We start from the raw sequence: 23,630 nt of genomic DNA, 5'->3' as shown, positions 1-23,630 counted from the left end.
TTAAACCAAAAACCACGATACATTCTAAGGTGCGGCACTGAAACAGCTGCGGACGTTTCCTCTGAAAAATGGCCTTCGCTTGCGCTACGGTCCGATGAGTCGGTGAACTTATTGTAACATATTTAGGGCTAATTAAATACTTAATGATAATATATTAATTGCAGACCATGCAGACTTATGGGGTGCAGGGTGTCGATAACACACGATCCAGCGCGACTGCCCACGAGTTTGCCGAGTGGGAGTGAAATACCGTTGCCGCCGTAGTGCGATTCTGACATCTGTCGCGGGCGTAGGGCTGGGAATCCCCGTGCGACAAACGCGTTCGCGGCTAATTTGATTTTACGCGCAACTTTAAAACTGTGCGTGCGATCTTTCGCAACCAGTAAATTGGAGACGATTACCAGCTTAATTGGAATACACTTAATCTTCACCTTATCGCGGATCAACAGAGCCTATTGAAATTAAACTTTGTTGTGTTTGTACAATAAATATTATCGTCTGCCTCAACCCAGAGCTATTGTTTTGGATTGAATGAACTATGTAGTTCAGCACTGAACCAACATCAGGATCTTACAGTTGTCATTTGTGCCAAAGTGTGAATTTTTCGGTGTGGAATTTGAAGTGATCTGTGCGATATGATTGGTTGTAATTTAAAGAAATTCTGTGGAACGATGTCCGTCCGCCTCCAGTTATTTCTGGCCTGTTTTCTATTTAAAGGTAGCGAAATTTATTTTGGTCCTCGACCTGCACATAGCGAATAAATAGTGCTTGATAACATGAGAGTAGTCGACAAAATTGTTGCGGTTCAATATTTACTTAAAAAAAACATTTTTCAATTAAACATTGAACTAACATAATTATTCTTTTTATCGATTATGAGAATATATGGGTATATTCATATTTTCATGACTGGCAGTGTCGAAAAACATAAAAGAAAATCGTAAATTGCTCATGTCCCAGTTCCAAAACAAATTTTGAAGTCCCTTCAATTTTGAACGAGATATTGAATCTTCCTTTAGTCCTACTCACATTAAAAATTAAATTCTATAGGAAGAATTCAAATTAAAGGGTCTTTGGAATTTATTATGGGACTGAGGCATAAAAAATTTACGATTTTATTTTCTGTATTTGAACACCAGTGATGACAATACTCCTGAAAATATGAATAAATACATATATTCAATAAAAAGTTAATTAACAATGTTATAATAAAAAATTGGCGAATGATCGTCATGGTAAAACGTCGTGGTAACAATGTTCCCTTCATTCCTCTATTTAAGAAAAAAATTCAGAGTGAAAATTGTGCTCATCATTGATAGAGCTGAATTGTTCAATGAATAATTTTTTCAGTTTTATTTTTATTACAGTATGGTAGATTTTGCCACAATTGGATTGATGTGGCAGTTACTAGATTTTTTCTCTGTTTTTCTGTTTTAACTTGGATTTTTCCACTATAAGAATAATATATTGTCTTTTCTACATTTTTGGTGATTTTGAAATTTTCTTGATTTTGATTTTTCACCTTATTCATTTGAGCAATAAATGAAGTCTCCATCAACCATCGACATAAATTCACTAATTTGATATTCGATATATAGAGTGTCCCAGGATTAAAGATCAATAATTCACCACCGTATTATAGGATGAAAAATATTCGAGAGAGTTCGATACATTTTTTTTTCATGACGAAGCTATAGCCCTACTGAATGAATTTCTTTTATTCATTATCGCCTCAAGAATCAATAAAGTTGTTGTATGGTTTTTTGGTGCCCCCATCTCCTAGGTAGGTATTATTAAGATCGCAATTAAGATATTACTAAAATTTCAATCAGTTACACTTCCAACTGTTAACCATAGCACACTAATAGTCATTCAGTAATATCCTGGGTAATATCATTGAGTATATTATAACTCAATGGCAAAATCGAGGGTAATTTGATACTGTTCGATGCTGTGAGGTGTTGACTCGGGTGTTTGAAATCCTTTTTATTTTTCATTATGTGTCGTTAATTGTGAAATATTTTTGGTCGGCTATATACTCGGCTATATACAGGCTGAGTATTTGACTTGTACACGAGCTTGTACATATATTTTAACAGTAGATTCACAACAAAAGAAACACATTTTTCTCAACCATTTTGCCGCTTCGGTCTAGATAAAAAAAAGCTATTTTGAGCTATGCCAACACTGGAAAAACAAAATTTCTTTCAGAATAACAGGATGAATCTCTGGCACTACATATCTGTGTGAATCTTTCCGAAGATCTTTCAAACCTACTTTCAAACAGTTATATTCAGCTCGATTTCAGCAAGAAATTTCGAAATTTTCGATTTTCGAATTTCAGAAATATTTTATTTTCAAATATGTTTGATATTTGAAAAAACGAACGAGAAAATATGAAGAATAATTGTTTTCTCCAAAATGGTCAAATCGGAGGTCAAATCTTTGTTAGTTAGCGTTCAACATATTTTGTAAGGTTTTTAGAATTTCTGGTATTTTTTTGATATTTAATAATAATAATCGAGGTTATGATGAGTTGTGGGTGAAATTTTGTGTTCGGAGAAAATTCATCGCAAACATGAGAAACTATATTTCGAAAATCATAACCTTTCATGCGTTTGTGAACTGAAAATAACATTTTTTCATAGATTTTCATTAACTTGTATTTTTTCAACTGAACCGTGTTGGAAAAAATAATAAAGGAAAAATTATCGAAAAAATTGTTCCTTCGACCTCAGGAATCTTTTTTGTTGAAATATACGCACAAGTCAAACACTCACCCAGTATACTTTCAAATGACCACAAAACGCGCAAAAAAACAAATGAATAATGATGCTGATTAGCCAAATCCTCGGCCAAATGTAAAATACTCGGTAAAATATTTCTTTTCGACTTTTCTTTGAGCTCTTCTCCTTTTCCTGTTAGTCTATATTTCAGTTTTCTCGACATGAATAAATCAGCGTCTTTTCAAATTTTTGGATGAATAAGTATATTCAATGTGATGAACTGTACGGGTGTGAAGGCAGCAACGGTTTCCAGCAACGGTTTTTTCATTTTCGCTTTTACCATACAGATTGTAAAAATACCTGTTGTTCGGGATTTTTTGATATGAATGGGTTATTTAGAACATTATAAACACAGTCTATAGGGTGAAACAATTTGTGCATCGAAAACTACCCCCACCAACCCCCTGAAATTTAACTATCTTGATACACAGTGAAAAAACCCCGTTGCTCGGAGTTTTTCTATGAAAATGGGTTCTTACCCACACACTGAACATGATCTATATGGTGAAATAATTTGTGCATCAAAAACTACCCCCTCCAACCCTCTAATGTTGAACTATCTTGATACAGTAAAAAGTATGAAAAAAAACCGTTGCTCGGGGTTTTTTGATGGAAATGGGTTGTTACCAACATACTAAACACGATCTATAGGGTGAAATAATTTGTGCATCAAAAACTACCCCCCTCCAACCCTCTTATGTTGAACTATCTTGATACAGTAAAAAGTGTGAAAAAAACCCGTTGCTCGTACTTTTTTGATGGAAATGGGTTGTTACCAACATACTGAACACGATCTATAGGGTGAAATAATTTGTGCATCAAAAACTACCCCCCTTCAACCCACTGAAGTTGAAATATCTTGATACAGTAAAAAGTGTGAAAAAAAACCGTTGCTCGGGGTTTTTTGATGGAAATGGGTTGTTACCAACATACTGAACACGATCTATAGGGTAAAATAATTTGTGCATCAAAAACTACCCCCCTTCAAACCACTGAAGTTGAAATATCTTGATACAGTAAGAAGTGTGAAAAAAAAACCGTTGCTCGTAGTTTTTTGATGGAAATGGGTTGTTACCAACATACTGAACACGATCTATAGGGTAAAATAATTTGTGCATCAAAAACTACCCCCCTTCAAACCACTGAAGTTGAAATATCTTGATACAGTAAGAAGTGTGAAAAAAAAACCGTTGCTCGTAGTTTTTTGATGGAAATGGGTTGTTACCAACATACTGAACACGATCTATAGGGTGAAATAATTTGTGCATCAAAAACTACCCCCCTCCAACCCTCTGAAGTTGAAATATCTTGATACAGTAAAAAGTGTGAAAAAAACCCGTTGCTCGTTGTTTTTTGATGGAAATGGGTTGTTACCAACATACTGAACACGATCTATAGGGTGAAATAATTTGTGCATCAAAAACTACCCCCCTCCAACCCTCTAATGTTGAACTATCATGATACAGTAAAAACTGTGAAAAAAAAAACCGTTGCTCGTAGTTTTTTGATGGAAATGGGTTGTTACCAACATACTGAACACGATCTATAGGGTAAAATAATTTGTGCATCAAAAACTACCCCCCTTCAAACCACTGAAGTTGAAATATCTTGATACAGTAAGACTTGTGAAAAAAAAAACCGTTGCTCGTAGTTTTTTGATGGAAATGGGTTGTTACCAACATACTGAACACGATCTATAGGGTGAAATAATTTGTGCATCAAAAACTACCCCCCTCCAACCCTCTGAAGTTGAAATATCTTGATACAGTAAAAAGTGTGAAAAAAAAACCGTTGCTCGTTGTTTTTTGATGGAAATGGGTTGCTACCAACATACTAAACACGATCTATAGGGTGAAATAATTTGTGCATCTAAAACTACCCCCCTCCAACACTCTTATGTTGAACTATCTTGATACAGTAAAAAGTGTGAAAAAAACCCGTTGCTCGTACTTTTTTGATGGAAATGGGTTGTTACCAACATACTGAACACGATCTATAGGGTGAAATAATTTGTGCATCAAAAACTACCCCCCTCCAACCCTCTGAAGTTGAAATATCTTGATACAGTAAAAAGTGTGAAAAAAACCCGTTGCTCGTTGTTTTTTGATGGAAATGGGTTGTTACCAACATACTGAACACGATTATTTCACCCTATAGACTGTGTTTATAATGTTCTAAATACCCCATTCATATCAAAAAATCCCAAACAACAGGTATTTTTACAATCTGTATGGTAAAAGCGAAAATGAAAAAACCGTTGCTGGAAACCGTTGCTGCCTTCACACCCGTATGAACTGTAGGCTCGGCTGTAGGTTGTGGTGTATTTCATTATGTGTCAATCTTCCAAAACCAGATTCGGAATATTTCGATGATGTTAAATAAACATGTACCGCTATACGTACATTGATACGAATGGAATCATCAATGGAAGAGATTTTAATCATGTTTTTCGCATTCGTCGTAGGTAAAAATTATTCTGATAACCCCTGGCTTCGGCGAATCAGGCTAACTTCAATTTGTCAATGTAAATTGGAACATTGGTAGAAGGTTTTAATTTGAGATTATTGCTGCTCCGATTGATAATGTATTAATTAACTCTTTGAAAAACTTTTGAAGAAGTGGGACAAACACATTTCCGAATTATTCCGAAGCAACTTCAATACGAACGTAGCTCCAAACGTAGCTCTCATGAGGTCGTGGAGCCCATAAAACGTAGACTTTTTTGACGCCATTAAAATCAAAACGACTGCTATATTCCCTTCACACTCATTTTGCCCATTTTCGTAGCTCACCAACTAGAAATGAACTTAATTGCTCAACCAAACTTTATGGGAAGACAAGCGAAGATTCTCGAACTCAAACACTATTAGGGAAATTAATTAGCATATGTCCATTCATGAAAGCAATTCTACTTCCGTTTAATTGGAGTTTTCGAGAAAATTTAGCACACTAGGAAAAACTAATAACCGGAGGAAGACCACCAATCGAACAGGCTTTCATCAGGAGGAAGAAAAGAACAGAAATTTTGAGATATTACTTGGAAGCTCGCTTGAAAGTTTACAATGCGTCGCTGCTTCTATAACCTTAAAAATTATTTAAAGCCCTCACTGAGGTGTGCTGTCCGCTCGGCTGTCCACTATATGAGCTTTCAAAGCGATGAAGCAAGCCGTAATAGGTACTAATTATTATCCGAGTTATTATGGGACAGACAAAAAATTTAGTTTTCACAGACGTAAATTAATTTCTCATCAAACAGAACTTATTACGAGTCTGAACTACCAAAACACGCACCTCATCCATTTTCACTAGTGTTATCGCTTTTTTATGATCTAATGAATTGTATCATGGTAAAAATATCTGAATGCACGAACTATTGTACCCAAACTCGCACCCAAATTATTATATTGAACCTCTTATTTCCTCATTTCTGACTCATGGATTATTTTTTATAAAACCTCGTTTAGTTTGTCGAAGTGGATTTATTACGCATCTCTGGCTTTTCATGAATGATGTTTCGACTTTCAATGCCCTTCTAACACTAGTTCTACCTGTACTTCCATTGAGTCACTCAAGACCTCGCTCAAGACTACTCAACATGGAACATATAAAATATATAATAAATAATAAAATATAGATGAACTTTGGTTCATACGAGGACCTTTTATTTGGTAGGTTTATAAAAATGGTAACATTTTCAGACCTGAAAATGAAAACCATCGACCCCCTAAAACGTCGTCATAACCATTAAATTAATTAATTTTCAAATTCGGCCCTTAAATTTTTGAAAACTTGTTGAAAAATTGAAGTTTTTCAAAATGTGAGGGTGAGTTTGAAAACAATTAATTTTTTTGTGGCAATGTATAGCATTTTGACGGAAATGACTGAAATGATTGAAAATTGGTGGGAATCAACTTTGCAATTTCACCTTAATTTTTTGAAAAATTAATCAATCTCTGAGCAAAATTTAATGTTCCGTAGCAAGCTGGGGTAGCGATTTTATTGTTGAAATTCATAAAATTCTAATTGTTTAAAAAACGCTAATATTTCATTCAAGTTTTTATACATATGATATTCTGAACCCTTTATAACCTGGTCTATTGCCAGTTTCAATATTGTACAAAATTCACCTAGACTCCCTCTAATGATTATAGAACTCCCAAATCCTTTTGTATGTTTTGTTTGTAGATCTAATAAGCAATTTATCACGTATTGATTCATCAAGACAATTTTGTTTCCATAATTCTTATGTTTGCGTAGCTGATGAATAATTAAACATATTGCTATTAATTGCTTTATTATCAAGATAATTTTATTTCTATAATAACTATTATTGGATTATTGCTATTGCTTGACGGATATGTTTTTTAGTCCAAAAACTAATCAATTAAATGAATTACCCAGAATTGGTAATTTCATTCGATAACATGTTGTATATCTAACTCAATATGAAATTATCAACCATTGTATGACTCCTTTATCTGAAGTTTCAAAACTCGTTTCTACTTGCTAAACCTTCTAAAGAACCTTACAGTAAAGAGTTCTACAAATTATGAATATTGGACTCGACTTCAGAAGAGTTACATATTTATTTTTTTTGTATACTAATTGGTATCCGTCCTTCTGAACAATTCTTCACCCCTCATGAAAAATCTTTGGTCAGCTTGAATAAACGCTTCTCTAGGACTATACCTCTACGTTTGATTGTACCCTCAACTTTCATTTACTTACAATCTATGTTGATCAATCCCTATCTGAATTGACTTGAATTGCTTTATACTCTCGATGAAGAACAAAAAAGATTTCATATCCCGAATATTTAGCACAAACGTGTATGTCATCCCTAAAAAGAATAGAATTCTATGCAAATTCCACCAAAATCTAGAATATGATCGACTACAGTTCATCGCGCGAATGGTTGCAATTGAAAGTGTCCTCGTTCGTTATTGAAGCCTTTGACATTTAAATTTTGGGAATACCATTCCTCCAACTGGATCCGTGTTTTCACTGACAATTCCCGAATGTGAACACACTCACAAAAATTTTAGCTTATTTCCATGGAATATCAAGTTTGTTCATTGGGAACAGGTATGGAGGTAATTGAATTTGATTTCGATTTCCGATCATTTTGTTATCTTATTGGATGTTTGAAGGGCACTGAAAATACCGAAGTTTAAGCGTTGGAAATTTCCCTACTTGCTACCAGGTAAAGAAATCATTACAGTTGAATATAAAAATCGAAGGATTTTGATCAATTTTCGTTGTTTTAGAATTTTATTGCAATCAATGGGGATGCCAGAGAGTTCTGATACAGTTTGATAAAATGAATTATTTTTAGATTTTTGATTCGAACAAAGTGACTCCCCTCGAAGAGATAAATGATTGGCAGATATCTAAGAAGAAATACTCATTATCACATCCGTGATCACATTATTTCGGCTGTTCAGTAACTATATGATCAAGCTTCTCAAATGTGAAAAAAATTAAGAAAATTTTTTTTAATTCAACATTCTTCGCAACAATTGAAATTATTTGTTTCTCTGCTTCAATTCATTAATAGCTGTACATGTACATTCTGAGGTGAATTCCGAGTTTCCAATACTGTCCAATACTGAATTTTTGTAGCGTTAATAGAACAAAAGTTCTCGCAAAAGTTATCGAAGCTTTCAAGTGAATAAACACAGTGAATAAAAAACAAAAATTGATTCTCTGGAAAGGGTTCACGTTTTTTGGTTCATTAGAAGTTAGAAGTAGATCAGTAGATATAAATAAATATTCTTTACGAAGTTTGGTCACATATTGAATCAACAGCCCGTTATCATTGCTTCAAATGGGATCACAATATTTTCCGTTTTCTCATGGATGCTTCTCGTTCTGAATGAGTAACTCAATAAAATGCGTCCCGTATTTATCTCAACGTAAAAAGACTGGATGAGCTTTTGATTGCAGGAAATGCAGTATTTCGAGTATACCCAAATGATAATTGAGATTTTCGTCATTTACCCGAATCAATGGATTTGAAAATATCACTCACGTGATTTTCTCACAATATTATATGAATGACTGAATGAACAGGATTATGAACTCTTGTTTTCTGACGTTTTGTTTCCCTAAGTATGAGAATTTGAGATGATTGAAAATTGCTTGGAAAAATAAGGTTTTACAAGGTTTTTCAAATTGTGTGAATAGCTTGTTGTGTGTATGATTGATATATTATTTAACTTAGTGAACTGCAACGCAAAACTCTCGGTTAAGTTATTTCTGGGCCAAGCATATTAAAGCTTTTCAGAATGAACCTATTATATGTAAGGTGCCGTTTTTATGAAACTATTGGATGACAAGTATTAAATGGGAATCTTATTAACTGATGAGACCGATCTTTTTGATCCCAATAACTATTTTGCTGCTCAAACTGTGTTGGAAAATTCAGCCATCATCAATATTTCACTCCATATCGATCGTCAGTGTCCTTGTCTAAGGTTACCAGTTGACGAGCCAGTGAACAACAAGCTGCTTGAATTAGTTCCAGAAAGAGGAGCTATAGAAATAATGCATTCAGAGAAATCCTATTGCTGATTCATTTTTAGGAAATTATGCGACCGAGCAATGAGTGAAAATCACGTTATTCAGTTTTTAGTTCATAATTGATATATCAGGGTGAGATGCAGATCATCCCATGGAACTTGGTATCAATTTCAACTAAGCGCACAATTGAATTTTTGGACATCCATTAAACCCGAAAATTTCTGTTGCGAAGAGGACATGTTTGGATTTGACCTACAATACTCTTTGAGTGAGAAATTGTCTCCTCAAGTTCTTGAATAGGTAACGTGGCCCATCATTTCGAAGTTTTTCAGAATGTGTCGCTTTGAGTATAGTGTCGTATATACAGGGTGCGTCTTTGACTCATACAAATTTTTGCAACAGTAGCTTCTAGAGGTCAAAAGAAACACTTTTTTCCTCTAACATTTTTTCGGAATTGGCTAGGTTTGAAGGATACGGGCTCAAATAACCATAAGAAAATGATATTTTTAGTACTATCTCGAGTACTATCTCATAAACGGTTTTATCCTCGGTTTTATCGAATGAAATGAATTTCGGAATATAGGTTTTTCATTTATTGGATTAATCTTCTTCGAATACAAGGTATCACCCACGTCTTTCATTTTTCCCATTATGACCTACCATATAAATACCAAAAATTCAAAGTACCCAACTCTTGAAACTAAGTTGGACGCTATCTAATGAATAGGTGAAAGTATTGTAAAATAAAAATATTCTTCATATTTTCTCGAGTAATTTGATGTGCAAAAATTAAAAAAATTGGGTATTTTGGATGATGACTCTGTTTGAAAGAGCCATAGATGTGTAATGTCAAAGATTTTGCTAGTTATTCTGAAGATAATTATATTTTTTCAAGAGTGGCACCTCGGGTAGCACGAAAATATCATTTTATCAGGGCCGAATCGAAAAATGATATAGGAAAAAAGTGTTTTTCTTACCTCAAGAAACTACTGTTGAAATATTTGAACGAGTCAAAGGCTCACCCTGTATATGTATTGTTCTACATTGTGAATAGAAACAACAATATTATCTCAATAAATTATTGATGATTTTGGAAAATTAGCCAATTGTTTCATCTTCGAACATTCGTAAAAAAACGTATTAAAATTTCAAACAGAAGAAATATGCTCGGAAATATGTCATTTCTGTCGTCTCTAATCATCATAGGACAACAATGATCTACATGAATTTATGGGGAATCATTTGAGCCCGAGGAAGTTGATGCGGAGAATGCGAAACGTTTCCATATATAGTATATTCAAGAATGATTGACATCCCAGTAGGTCTTGAAAGTCCAGACTCAGCTTAATATCTGGCCACAAAAGAGCTTTAATAATTTCTGTAGTTGTCATCGCAGAACTGGAATATATAAATATAAGTTAGAAAAGCATTTGGAAAGAAGAAATATTCAAATTCAGAGCATATTAATCGGTATTCAGAATTGATACAATAATGTTTCCAATTTCTACGAATAAATTAAAGACATACAACAGCAGTACAACATTCAAATTATCTCAGTGCCTAGATTCACATATAATAGTTCACTGTTCATTCAAAATACCAACCTGAATTCCGCAACACAAAATCTTAAATTATGGGATACTAGCTGACCCGGCAAACCTAGTTTTGCCATTTAAATTATTTCTAGGGTAGATAATAATAACTAACTCATCGTGATTGCTCGATTGATCGTAAGAAAAAGGAATGCCTTTTTTTCTGTTCTGTACAATTTTTTTTGGGAATATTTCGTTATATAAACCTTGCCCTAACAATAATAAACACAACAAAAAAATAATTGTCCAATTTGGTGCGATCGTTTGAACAATAAAGCATTTTGAAGTAAACCATAGATCCTCTTTTATTAATATAGATTACCAACTTAAATTCGATTTTCCATAGCTAACCGAGATGTCGATCATTATTGAATGGACTATACAATTTGAGAGTTTTGGTATTCATTTCTGTCCTTTTCCCACAAACACTTTTCTTGTCGTCAATCAATATCAAGATTAACACTACCATATCACTTCTTTTTGGGTTAGTGTTGGACGCTCAGGAGTTGAAGATATGGAAAAGTCATCAGATTATGAGTGATTTCCAAATAGAATTGACAGGTGGGAAGAATGTCACCAGTCACGTGACTAGTTAGATCTTAAATATCGTTTCTTATATTTTACTCCCCCAGCCATTAACCCAGCATCGGCAGTCGAGATATAGGAAGTATAGTCCTTGCTTGGGAGATTTAAGCAAAGCAAAGAAACTTCCGGACCGAAATTCTTATTCAAAAAACCCAACTTCACGGGGGAAACATTGCATGCTGGAACTTTTTCCGAAACGAAGAAAACTGTGATTTCTGTGTTGTAAGTAATGCGCCTTTTCTCTCATATTAATCAATCCTTCCCTGAAGTTTCTTGGGCGGGTACAGATTTTTTGGGTGCTCTGAAAACGAAATTAGTTTCACTAAGTTCGGAGTTCAGTCTACCCCGGTATGAAAACCCTAAAACATTGCCTCAACTCCACGAAAGCCTGCGAGGAAACAAGAAGTGGGGGATCGTTATGGAATCGAGTTAACGGTAGTGTCCTTAATTCCGGCAGAAATTCTCATACGAACGATAATCGCGAGGAGGTTCAACCTGCGATAAAGTTTCTGGTCGATTTAACTACGGGCCACGAACACAATTTTATATTAGGTCGTGATTGGATTTTCAGTGCTGTGACTGGAAAGGTGTTATCTGCACTATGAACTCCCCGAAAATAACCGTTTTCAAGTTCGGGTAGTTCTGTGATGACTCCGGGTTACTACACCGTGAACTCTATACGCCCGAACTGGGTTTCTGCTGAATTGTTGCTTATTCTGAAGCTCGCAAGAAAGTGCCAACGAGTAACGTAAAATAACTGACGGCCAGTTTCACAATCAACTTTGAAATCCTTTCAAGCTTCCTTTAGTGTAGATAGTTTAGGTAAGACTGAAGGAATCTTTAAAATTGAATCGCGAATTAAAGTGACTTACAATCCCTCGAAAAAACCTGAGTGCACTAATGTACAAGGTGGGCAAAATTGGTGATACCTGAACTACAGCTTTTTAACCCAACGAAATAGAGGAAAATGAATGACGAATGATACATAACGGTCGTCTTTTATGAGAAACTAATAATGCATTCCTCCATCTTCTTTTGTTTTCGAGTTATAGGCCAAAATTTAAATTTGGGCGATATCAACTTTGGTCATCATCTCCGTTTCTGTTTGTGCTAGAATGTTGAAATGAAGACATTATACAGACACTTTTTTGATAGCAATCCAGTGGCATACTATGATTGTTTCCAACAGGTTTATTTGCTAAGCTATAACATAAAGTTGTGTTTTTTTTGTATGAAAACGAGTAGTTCGAAAGTACTCAGCATAAATCGCAATTTTTGTAACGTTTCGCCTATATACAGGGTGTTTCCTAATTGAATGTCAATATTTATGGAGGTGATTTTTGGGCCCATTTCAAGAGAAAAACTTCATATGAACATATGTCCTAAACGTCTCACCTTTTGAGATACAAGGTGGTATTATTTAGACAGTCAGTTAGACACTGACTGTATTTAACTATGAGCAAATTTGATCTCTTGAATTTTTTTAGTCCGACGCACGGGTTTCATCTTAAAAAATAAAATCTACGCATGTCTCTGCATGGTGATATTGTCATATGTATGTATTAAGGATATTGTTCTGATCATGCAGAGAAACGGTTTTTATTTTTTTAAGCGGAAACCGTGAATCGGATTGGAAAAACTCAAGTAATCCACTTTGGTAAGGAATGAATGGAAATTTCAAATATAATTTTCATGTCGGGAAAAATCTGTGGCGTACCATCAATGTCTGCCAAAATAGGTAGGTCAAATTACGTACGAACGCCACTGTTGGAAATTTAGAAAAAAGTGATACATTAAGAAATGCCTCTTGATTCATAGTATACATGTATGACAAATTTCATTAAAATATTTGAAGTGGTATTATAGATATTGATAATAAAAGATTTATTTTTGAAAACTTTATCAACCTGTATCTCAAAAGGTAAGACGTTTAGGACATATGTTCATATGAAGTTTTCTTCTTAAAATGGGCCCAAAAATCAACCCCATAAATATTGGCACTCAATTAGAAAACATCCTGTATATATTATACATCGCCCTCAGTCTTCCTAAGTCATTTCTAACTACAGTTTTCATAAGAAAAAACATCTCTTTTAGTTATAGCTCAGTAAATATACCTGTTGGAAGAAATCATAGTAGTCCACTGAATTGCTATAAAAAAAGTAAATGTTTTCATTTCAACATCCAAGCACAAACAGAAACGAGGAAAATGACCAAAGGTGAAATTTAGACCTATAACTCGAAAACAAAAGAAGATAGAGGAATACAGTTGATCGCATTACTAGTTTCTCGAAAAAAGACGCCCGTAATGTGTCATTCATTTTCCTCTATCTCGTTGGGTTAAAAAGTTGTAGTTCGGGTATCACCAATTCTGCGCCCATCCTGTACAGTAGTTGGGGAGCCTAAGATGGAAATTGGGGATTAACTCGAGCGTGTCAGATTGATATAAGGGGAGATAACTTCGACCCTGTAGAGTACCTCTACCAAAAATTAGACCTGTATAATAAAGGGGGAATTGTCTGGGACAGCCTGTCAGAATAGTAAAAAAAAAAACGATCATTGTACATATACTCGAGCCTGTCAGATTAAGATATATGGGGTTAATTACACTTTGAAAAGTATGTATTCTCTCAATCTGACAATTTGAGCGTGATGAAAAAGTGTGGGACGGCGCTAAACTTGCAAAAAAAGTCACGTGTACATTCTCGACCGCGATGACTCGTTTTCTTATTTCAAAGCTAATGATTCAAGAACAACGTAAAGAATATAATCTGACAGTTTCAGCAAGTTGAAACAATAAAAATTGCCCATAAAGCTCACAAAAATCAGTTTTTTGGAACTATCTTCTCTCCTGGGCTTCAAATTATTTTCATACACCTTATAAATGTTGTAGAGCATAACATTTTCTAAAAATTTTGTCCGCTGCAACATGATTCTATGAGATCTACTGACTCCAGGTGTAATGGGGAATTCTCCTCAATTTGGGTTATCACAGCATATGCAAGTTTAAACTGAATACTTGTGAGTTTCATTCATGAATGTTTCAAATGCACCGCAGAAACTATTCAAAATCATTCTTCAAATATGAGGTTTTAAAATTTAAATAGCTTCGTTTCCAGTTCACGATTTGGCAACAGCGCCTACTAGAAAATAAAAAGAACAATGGCTTGTTTATTGGGTAACATCTGTTGATTTACATCCATCATAGGCGCGTACTCACTGGCGAGCTTCAACAGCAACCGGTCATAAAAATCCCATAAAATTTTACGACTTTCCTCGCTCGTCGTAGACTTTATAGACAGCCATCTTTGTCTATCTCATCAAGATAGTGGATTTTTTGTTCTTTATTATCAATGCATATTTCAGTCGATGTTGCCAGCTTGTGCAATAGAAACCAAAAGCTTTAAATTTGTATTTTTCATTTTCAAGTGCTTAAAATAATTTTTTTTGGGAAACGGTTGAAATGGTTATTACAAAATGTGACGTTTCAAAGATATTTCATAAAAAATACATCATTTTCGTCAGAAGTATTCCCTATTCTCATGGATAGATTTAGCTGTGCATAAATTTTTTGCACATGAGCACCATTAAACCAAACAGGACAAAGTAGCTTTATGTAATTAGTCTAAACGAAATAAATATTGAATAATTCCTAGTCTCTCCTTCGAGTAGACACCATCTAACTTACTATTGAGAAAACTTGGGATCATGAACCCTTTAACAACTTAAAACTTTATCGTAATTTACGTCTTTCATGTTCTGAGAGAATCAAGTTAACAACTTGGAAACTCAACTGTATTTCAGGACGAGCGCTGTGCACTTTTGAAATTGGGGCATTCTAGCTAAGTTGAATGCCCTTTCAGTGTCGTGAATTTTCAAAGAATGAAACACCGATGTCAAAACCATAACCATTTAATGTTTTGTGGAATACTGCAATACTCCCTTGAAGTTTTCCAGGAAGCTTAACGAATTTATAGATGAAACATTCGAAGCAATTGAAAACCAAATTGTTAGATGCACATCAGAAGGAAGGTGTACGTATTCTTACTTTAAATTTTTCTACAGCTGGGCAGAAAAATTATAGCATTACGAGCTCGAATACGAGCAGCATTACCTACATCATACGAAAAACAAATAATAGCACCATATGTGTTCATGCCTTAAAAATGTTGCTTTTATTCATAAAACTGAGTTCAAAAACAATCTGAGATGCATGAAAAAAGAAACCTTCGATTTTAATATCCTACTGAAGACGCTGAACAATCGATACTAAATGTGGGTTTATGAGCGAATTACTTCCTTGGTTTTGTATCGATAAAATGATAGCTGTTTTCTCGGAAAACTGCAATGCGGCGACCGGAAGAAGAGAAACAAGCGTGGATAAATATTCCGAACCCGTCTTTGATTTCAATTCGGAAGAAATAAAGATTTTCCCAGAAGGCATGTATCTCAAAGACACAGGAACAACAATCTGATATGGAATCTTAATCATCAGAAAAAACAGCTTGGAAAATCTGCAGAGTTCAACAGCAGCATTGGATTCTCCTTTTGAAAAGATGTTTCCGCATATTCTCATTGCGGTATAATACGCATCGTTGTATCCTTATTTTTTGTTAATTTCCACGTAATTACCTTATTTTGTTGATGATGTGACGCTTTATGCCCTACGAAGAATTTTTGAATGTTTCTGTTAACTGGTAGTTCTTCTATTAGGTGTTTCAGGATTGTTCATTCATTTTGGGCCATCCTGTTTCATGTATACAGGTTGTACAGTGGAAGTCTGATTTACTCATAAAGAACTAATCGAAATTTTATGCAGAAAAAAATTCAGGCTTCCCCTCCTAGTTTATACCGCAAACTATACTATCTTCTTACTTCAAATGGCACACCCAGTTTATCTTTGCATCGTTAGATAGCTTGTTTAGCAATGTCATACCTTTGGTGACATTTCAACGGTTTATGAGTTATTGACGTCGTTTATCTTTGCATCGTTAGATAGCTTGTTTAGCAATGTCATACCTTTGGTAAAATTTCAACGGTTTATTAGTTATTGGGATTGTTATGAAAAAAAAATTAAAACGGAAGTTTGCACTTTTTGAATATTTCTGCTATACTCCATTCACTTTTATTTTAGCACTCGGTTGACCATGGAAATTTTACAACTTCAAGTCTGTATAGTACGAAAATGTGGGGTTATGACGCTTGTCAAAACATTTTTGGGTTTGAAATCAGCGCTTTGTTGTCAGTTCTACGTGAAAGTCTCAGTAATTACGTATTTTATCACAATGTCGAATCAATTCGGAAAATAAGGAGTCGAAAATATGTGACGAACACAATTGACGTCTATACAAACTTATTGAAGGCATACCAACTTTAGTTATTTGCATGGAAAATGCAAGAGAAAAGTTTTTGAATATAATTTTTTTTCGCTATGGCTTGAGGAGAGTTAATGTTGGTTATCTTCTTTGGCCAAAGGTTGAAGACGTTACATCAGTTGTAGGTTACAAAAAAATCAACCCGAAGATGAAATGCATTTGATGCAGTAGTAGGGAATGAATATCCCCGAAAGGAATTAACGGATAATTATCCGTTCTATTATTAATTTCTTCAATAAAGGATCATCTCGCATCAATGGAAGTCAAAATAATAAAGACAGGGTTCAAGGCAAGAGGAACTTCACCTTTAAACAAAAATTTCACATGAATTAACAATCAATAGGACAAGTGGCTCGTATTTATGGCTGGTTATTTTTAATACTTTGATATAATAATGATAATTATATATTTATTGATCCCTTAAGACATTAAAAATGTAAGTCAAATGTAAAATAGAAAAATTTATTCTCTGGAACCCATTCTACGACAACATTAATCGAAAATCCTGTAGTAACTTTTCGCATTCGTTCACCCTAAAATAAATTTCTCAAATGCCACCACTTTTTTGGGTCACCCAATAAGGAAATTCTTTGTCATCCTCTTCATTCACAATCTTTCTGATTGTGGAAACATTCAGCTAAAATATAAGTCGTTTAGATTCAAACAAAATATTATTTGAAATTCACTTACATTGAATATGTTTGCTATCGTCTGATATATTGTGGGTATAAGAATATCGGGGTTACCTACTATTCGAATGAGCGGACCTGAATTCTAAATAGCCCTTCTTGAAATCCTGTCTTCTTTCTTTTCCAATCAATTTCGGCAATTTTGTAATATTAATTGATATTAGTTGTGGCAAGGGCATTATGGCATTAAACACATTTCATGAGTGCCAACCTTACTCCGTTCTAGTTACAAAAACATAGGCAAACTATTTCATGGCCAACCGAGTCCTAAAATAAAAGTGAATGGAGTATAAATAGGTAGGTTTAAAAAAAATCGTAACCATATACTGGTAGGTATAACATTATAACCTCACGGTTACCAAGAAAAAACTTGAAATAAAAAAAAACATCAAATTCGAATGCCTGATTACTATTTGACTTCAAAAAGAGATATCTAGAAAATATTTCTATATCTTCTTGCACCAAAGGAAATAAAAATTCGATGTTTCAAGTGATAATTGTGACATTTCATGAATTGTTTGTTCGGATTGTTGGGAATCCATGAACAATTCATGAAATGTAAAAAAAAATTTCATCCAAACATCGAATTTAAGTATTCCTTTGTAGTTTCTGGTAGTCACAAAATAATCAGTCATCAACTGCATGGAATTCGAATTTTCTGTTTTCCCTTAATTCAAGTGTTTCCTTGATCGCTCTGAACGTTTCCATTTTCGGTATTGAATATATTTAGGTAAACCCCCTAATTTTTCACATTTTTCATAACCCCTCCCCTCATCATGTATTTTTGTATAGTGTTCGCTATTGAATGACAAAAACACATAATCTGCGATAATCACCAACAAAATACAATCTTCCTTATGATCGCTATTGTAGCAGCACACTTCCAACGTTATTTCCATTATTCAGCATTCAAAAATAAACCTTTCCAGGCTCATATAGTGGATGCCAGGCTTCACGGCTGAAATATTTCGTTTAACAACCTCTGTAAACGGATTTCATACTATACCCACACAGCATGGAATATTGCAGTGAAAAATTTCAAAATATTTTCAAGAAAGATTTCATTGAAATATTTATGAAAGGTTTCGACAATATTTACGGCAAGAAAGTTTTCGCAAGATTGGCAGAATATTTCCATGATATGTAATAAATGTTTCATGAAATATGACTTCATAAGATTCATTAATATTTCATGAAATATTCTACGAAATTTCTATGACAGATTTTGCAATATTTCAGGAAAATAAATATCCATAGGAATCAGAATATTTGTGAGAAATATTCCTTAAATTTTTCAAAAAATATTTGCAGGAATATAAACTAAATATTTCTAATTCGCCTACATAATACATTGAAAAAAACCTTAAAGTAATATTTCAGTGGAAGATTTTCGATGAAAAGCTGAAAGTGTAAAAATTATATCAATTTTCATTCCCGAAATCTTACTGAATGCTGTTTGAAAGATTGGCTGGCCAATAATTTGTATAAAGATCGCTAATATGTATGAAATATTTTGTCTTCCAAAGTACCTATAATGCAACTGAATATCTCATTAACGTTTCAAGTAATACTACAATAAATATTTCAGAATCGCTCCAGAATATTTCTTTGCAATATTTCTGAAAGATGAAGTGGAAGCCCAAATAAATTGTCAATATTTCATGAAATATTTCAGGAAATGATATTTTGATTTCACTGAAACGTTTTCAAATAAGAATTCATATATTTAAATAAATATATAAGAAATACTGCAAGAATATTTCAACACATCTCCGGATTTTTGTGCGGAATATTTTGGGTTATATCCGTGAAATATTCTACTGACTTTTTATTTAATGTTTTGTCGTTAGCATCCCTCTTGTCTGAAGTTACTGTCTTTTTAATGTGTGAATATGCTATTATTCTTTTCGCACTGGGTAGTCATTATAGTACGTCGAAAGAGCAAATAACAACAACAAAATATCTATCTGTATGAATATATTTGACGTTATAGTCTATACCTTGTTTTTTCAACAATTTATAATTTCGTCTGAAACAATATTGCATAGAGTAGCATTAATTTATATTTCATTTTATCCCTTGAATTACTTCGGAGATACTCAATTACATTCACCTACTACCCCTTTATGTATATTAAATTCATCTTTAAATTTTCGTAATTAACTTTCAAATAACGCGCTCTTCTCTCGACTAGACTAGTGTGCGTCGACGCGGCATTCCCAGTCCCCCCCGATAGAATCAGCAGCGATGCCAGGTTGGAGAAATTTTCCTAAGATTTATTTTCCGATGTCCAGAAATCTGTTCTATTTCATATATTACACTATCTTCAATTACTCTAAGCCACGGTTTAACATTCTACAGTTCAGGTTCAAACCGAGTTCAAAGTTGAATCCATTGTAATTTTGGACAGTTCAGTTCTATTTTGTCATTGTCAGGCAGTCAGTTGAATTGGGTTCAACGTTGGATTCAGCTTTTATCTGTAACTGTATAACCGGCATTCAATCATTATAAGTACCTAATAAATAATTTGTGGAGTAGATGTATTATTTTTAATCATATTGTCTTACGAACTGACTTAAAATAAATAATTTTATTCCTTGGATACAAATGAACTTAACAAGTACTACTTTCAGAATTCGATATTCTCTATATCTCTATCCGTTCTTCTCAAGGCTTGATAAAAATGAAAATCAAGAATCTAGGTAATTCAACATATTAAAGATTTACTCTACTCTGGATACCGTATACTGGGGAATAAAATTTCTGGACCCGGCAACGCTGATCACTAGCCACTCTAGCCACCTGCTTAGTGCAGAAACGAGAAACGGGAGTACGTGAGATTTGGGTTTCATTAGAAGAAGCGCAAGCCGAACAAGGAAGCATTCATTGGTGCCATTTTGATTTTGTCGTTTGCGCGTTGTCTCGAATCGATCGTTTTGTGTGTTTGTGTGAAACTAACGTGTATATTGATATGGAACGAAATAAATTCCAGTTTGATTACCACTTGATTCTTGGTAAGTAACTTATTTCCTCTTTAACGTTTTCAATCTACTTGCACGTGTTATTAAATCTATCCATTTGTGCCACAATGTCACCGAAATATTTGTATATGCCCATTTGGCTCCTGTTTACTTTAGCGACCACCTTGGATGTTTGTCTTCGATTTTTCATCAATTTCAATTAATTCGAATGTTGGCATTAAAAGAACTCGATGAGTTTATGATTTCAGTTAGTTTATTATGAAAAATGTGGGGAATTTTTCAGTTTTCGATGAAATATAAATAATGGTTTTGAGGTTAGTTTATGTTAGGACAATGAAAAATCATACTTGTACATGAAAATGCCATTTTAAGATATTAATTAAACGAATAAACGATTGGATTTAGTTATTGAAGGGCTGAACAGGGAAAATATTACAATTCGACTGATTTATATCGCAATTTTCATAAAAACTTTGAAAAATTATATCTCCCAAACTACAAGTCTCCTAAGGTTGAGACATGTTACCAATCGATTTTTCATACAAGACTTTATCTAAGAAAAAATCGACGTCAAAATCGGAGGTGGGCACTAATCTAAACTTTTTTTAGGTTGAACCTATTCAATGGAATTTTCGAATTATTCTTCATTCTTTTTATATCTATTTTAACATGTGATTGGGAGCTAATGAATTCCATGTTTTACGGATTTCTACTCGTATTTTTATTTTTTGTTGTTTGTTTACCTATTTATGCAAATTATATCATTTGATTGAAGTTGGTATCATACTTCATACTTTGAATGTTTTGCAGTAGCTTTTGGTGTAAGGACAAAATATGAAGAAGCGACAGATGCCGAAATAATTCAGTGTTACCCATACGGATATGGTTAAATGACTTCAGATGGTGGACGGAATAAAAAGTGAGTTTTATGATGTTTTCATATCCTGAGATTTTTTGCTTTTCTTCAGTTCACCCTCAGAATAGAATGAATTTTGTGGTTCTTTTCACGACTACTTGCTGTGCGAGTTGCTTTCAAAACAGAATCTGCACTGAAATTGTTCTCGTGATGTGAATTTTTTTAGGGATTTTATTGTTTTGTGAATAATGACTTCACTTTATTATTTATTTATAGAGTGTGAGAGTCTAACTTCAAACAAATTCTGTGAAAAAGGGCAGTTTTTTGTTGTAAATATTCTAGCACAGGTTGAATTAGTATTTTTAAATGGCGCTTTCTTAAGTAAAGGAATATGATACTGTAATTTGATACACCATCGAAATTTTTTTTATTTTTTCCGAGGGGGTAACCACTTCCGAAATCGATGTACTTTTGAAGACCGAAATCATCATCCAAAATCCCGGAATCATCATTCGAAATCCCGAAATCATCGTCGAAATCATCTTGATTTCCGAAATCAATGTACATTTTTCACATAGTGGTTATCCTCTCGATTTTTTAAGTCCATTTCTGAATGCTATCGATTGAAATTTATTTTAGGAGGATTTTGCATCTCTTCATAAACTTTTTAGGGTTTTCACTCCCAATCTCTGAAACAAAATCAATTAAAAATGAAATCAACGATTTGCTCCTGCGTAAATTCTTGCACTAATTTGTCAGGAGCAAATTAACTAGAAAAAATTGTTGCCTGACAATGAACTCAAAATAAATAACGTTGAAACTATAATTCTTTGTAACGTTTCGGAGTCTATATCAGACTCCTTCATCAGACGAAAAAATCTACTTTTGAAAATCTTCTGAATTGTCGTTGATTTCATTTTTAATTGATTTTGTTTCAGAGATTGGGAGTGAAAACCCTAAAAAGTTTATGAAGAGATCCATTTCTGAATGTACCAAATATCAAAGTCTTATTTCTTGTCGTTGAAAAGATATTCAACAAACATCGACTAATTCGAAAACGAGGGAATCTGATTCAACTCGAAGAAATAACTCGGTTATTTCAAAAATTGAATGTCACGAGGTTCTTGATAATCATTTTCTGTCAAATGGAAAGTCGAATAAAACTGATTAATGAGAGTAGCAGCGAAGATTAACGAGGATATTCATTAGTTTGTCGTTCTGTGGGTCACAACGTTTGTTGAAAGATCGAACAAAAGAATATTAAATGAAAACTTAATATTTGGGTGCGTATGTGTAACTTAAGAGTAGTCATAAAAAAATCACAATTGTGCGCAACTTAAACCTCCGATCGCTCTGTCCGGGCATATTTACAAAAAAAAACTGCCTTCGGTATACTGAATTTGTTCAAAGTTAAAGACTTGCACTATATAATCTTCTGTTACCATCTATTTGTTCTAATAGCAAAAATCACACCGATGAGGAATTTGACAAGTTGAAGAAAATATATTTCAGTAAAGTGTATCTTTTCAGTACTATAAATATTCCATACCACCAATGTAGTGTCATCTTGTACCATAGACATAGAGACATGGACTGAGCAATGTCAGCGTGAAAATGTCTTTTTTATAGAAAGAGAGAAATGATCGTCGGGAATTTACCTGTCTCTTTTTTTGTTCACATAGAGGTGAGTGTGGACCAATCAAAATTCTAGAAAAAAACATCTGCATTCCCGACGTGCGTTTCTCTCTGTCACTTTTTGTGACCGTATTTCATGCATAGATATAAAGGGAAGGCACAGTCCATGTCTATGTCTTGTACTGACAGGTGCTTTATAAATAATTTTTACATCAGTTGGCGTCAATTTCGAAATTCTATGATGTTATTCAGTTCAAAACCCTCTAGTAAGGAGCATCATTCGAAGCCAAATGCTATGCAACAATCTTTAATAAAGACCCCGTATTTACTGCTGCTGAATTAATTTTCTGAAAAGTACATATTAATTATTTTTCCTCCAATTTTGCGATAATTACCCCAATTCTTCATAGAAGAACTTTCATGACCCTAAATTGACAAAATATGAAACTTTCTGTTTCTGAAAAATCATAAAAATATATTTATTCCAGGAATGCCAGTACCCAACGACAATTTCCGTTTCAATTATCTGCAGATCCAGATGACGAAGATAAAGGTTTCATTGATACATATTTTAATGTAGGTAATGGAAACTGAATAAATTCTTTTAAC

The 23,630-nt window shown here is 33.8% G+C and overlaps 1 protein-coding gene across 4 annotated transcripts in view; it reads left to right on the top strand.

Annotated features, from left to right (window-relative positions):
- Positions 1–258: 258 nt before the first annotated feature.
- The window catches only part of LOC123309497, a 346,668-nt gene continuing 323,296 nt past the window's right edge, over positions 259–23,630 (top strand). For 3 of the 4 annotated variants that reach the window (XM_044892653.1, XM_044892652.1, XM_044892651.1), the window contains exon 1: positions 259–717. In XM_044892653.1, coding sequence (XP_044748588.1) covers positions 636–717 — 82 coding nt within the window. In that variant the 5' untranslated portion in view covers positions 259–635. The remainder of the gene's footprint in view (positions 718–23,630) is intronic. The other variant, XM_044892650.1, reaches the window with a different exon arrangement.

This window comes from Coccinella septempunctata, chromosome 3, assembly GCF_907165205.1.
Source record: "Coccinella septempunctata chromosome 3, icCocSept1.1, whole genome shotgun sequence".
NCBI lineage: Eukaryota > Metazoa > Arthropoda > Insecta > Coleoptera > Coccinellidae > Coccinella > Coccinella septempunctata.
Note: the sequence above shows the minus strand (reverse complement) of the source record. Positions and strands in the feature narration are given on the sequence as shown.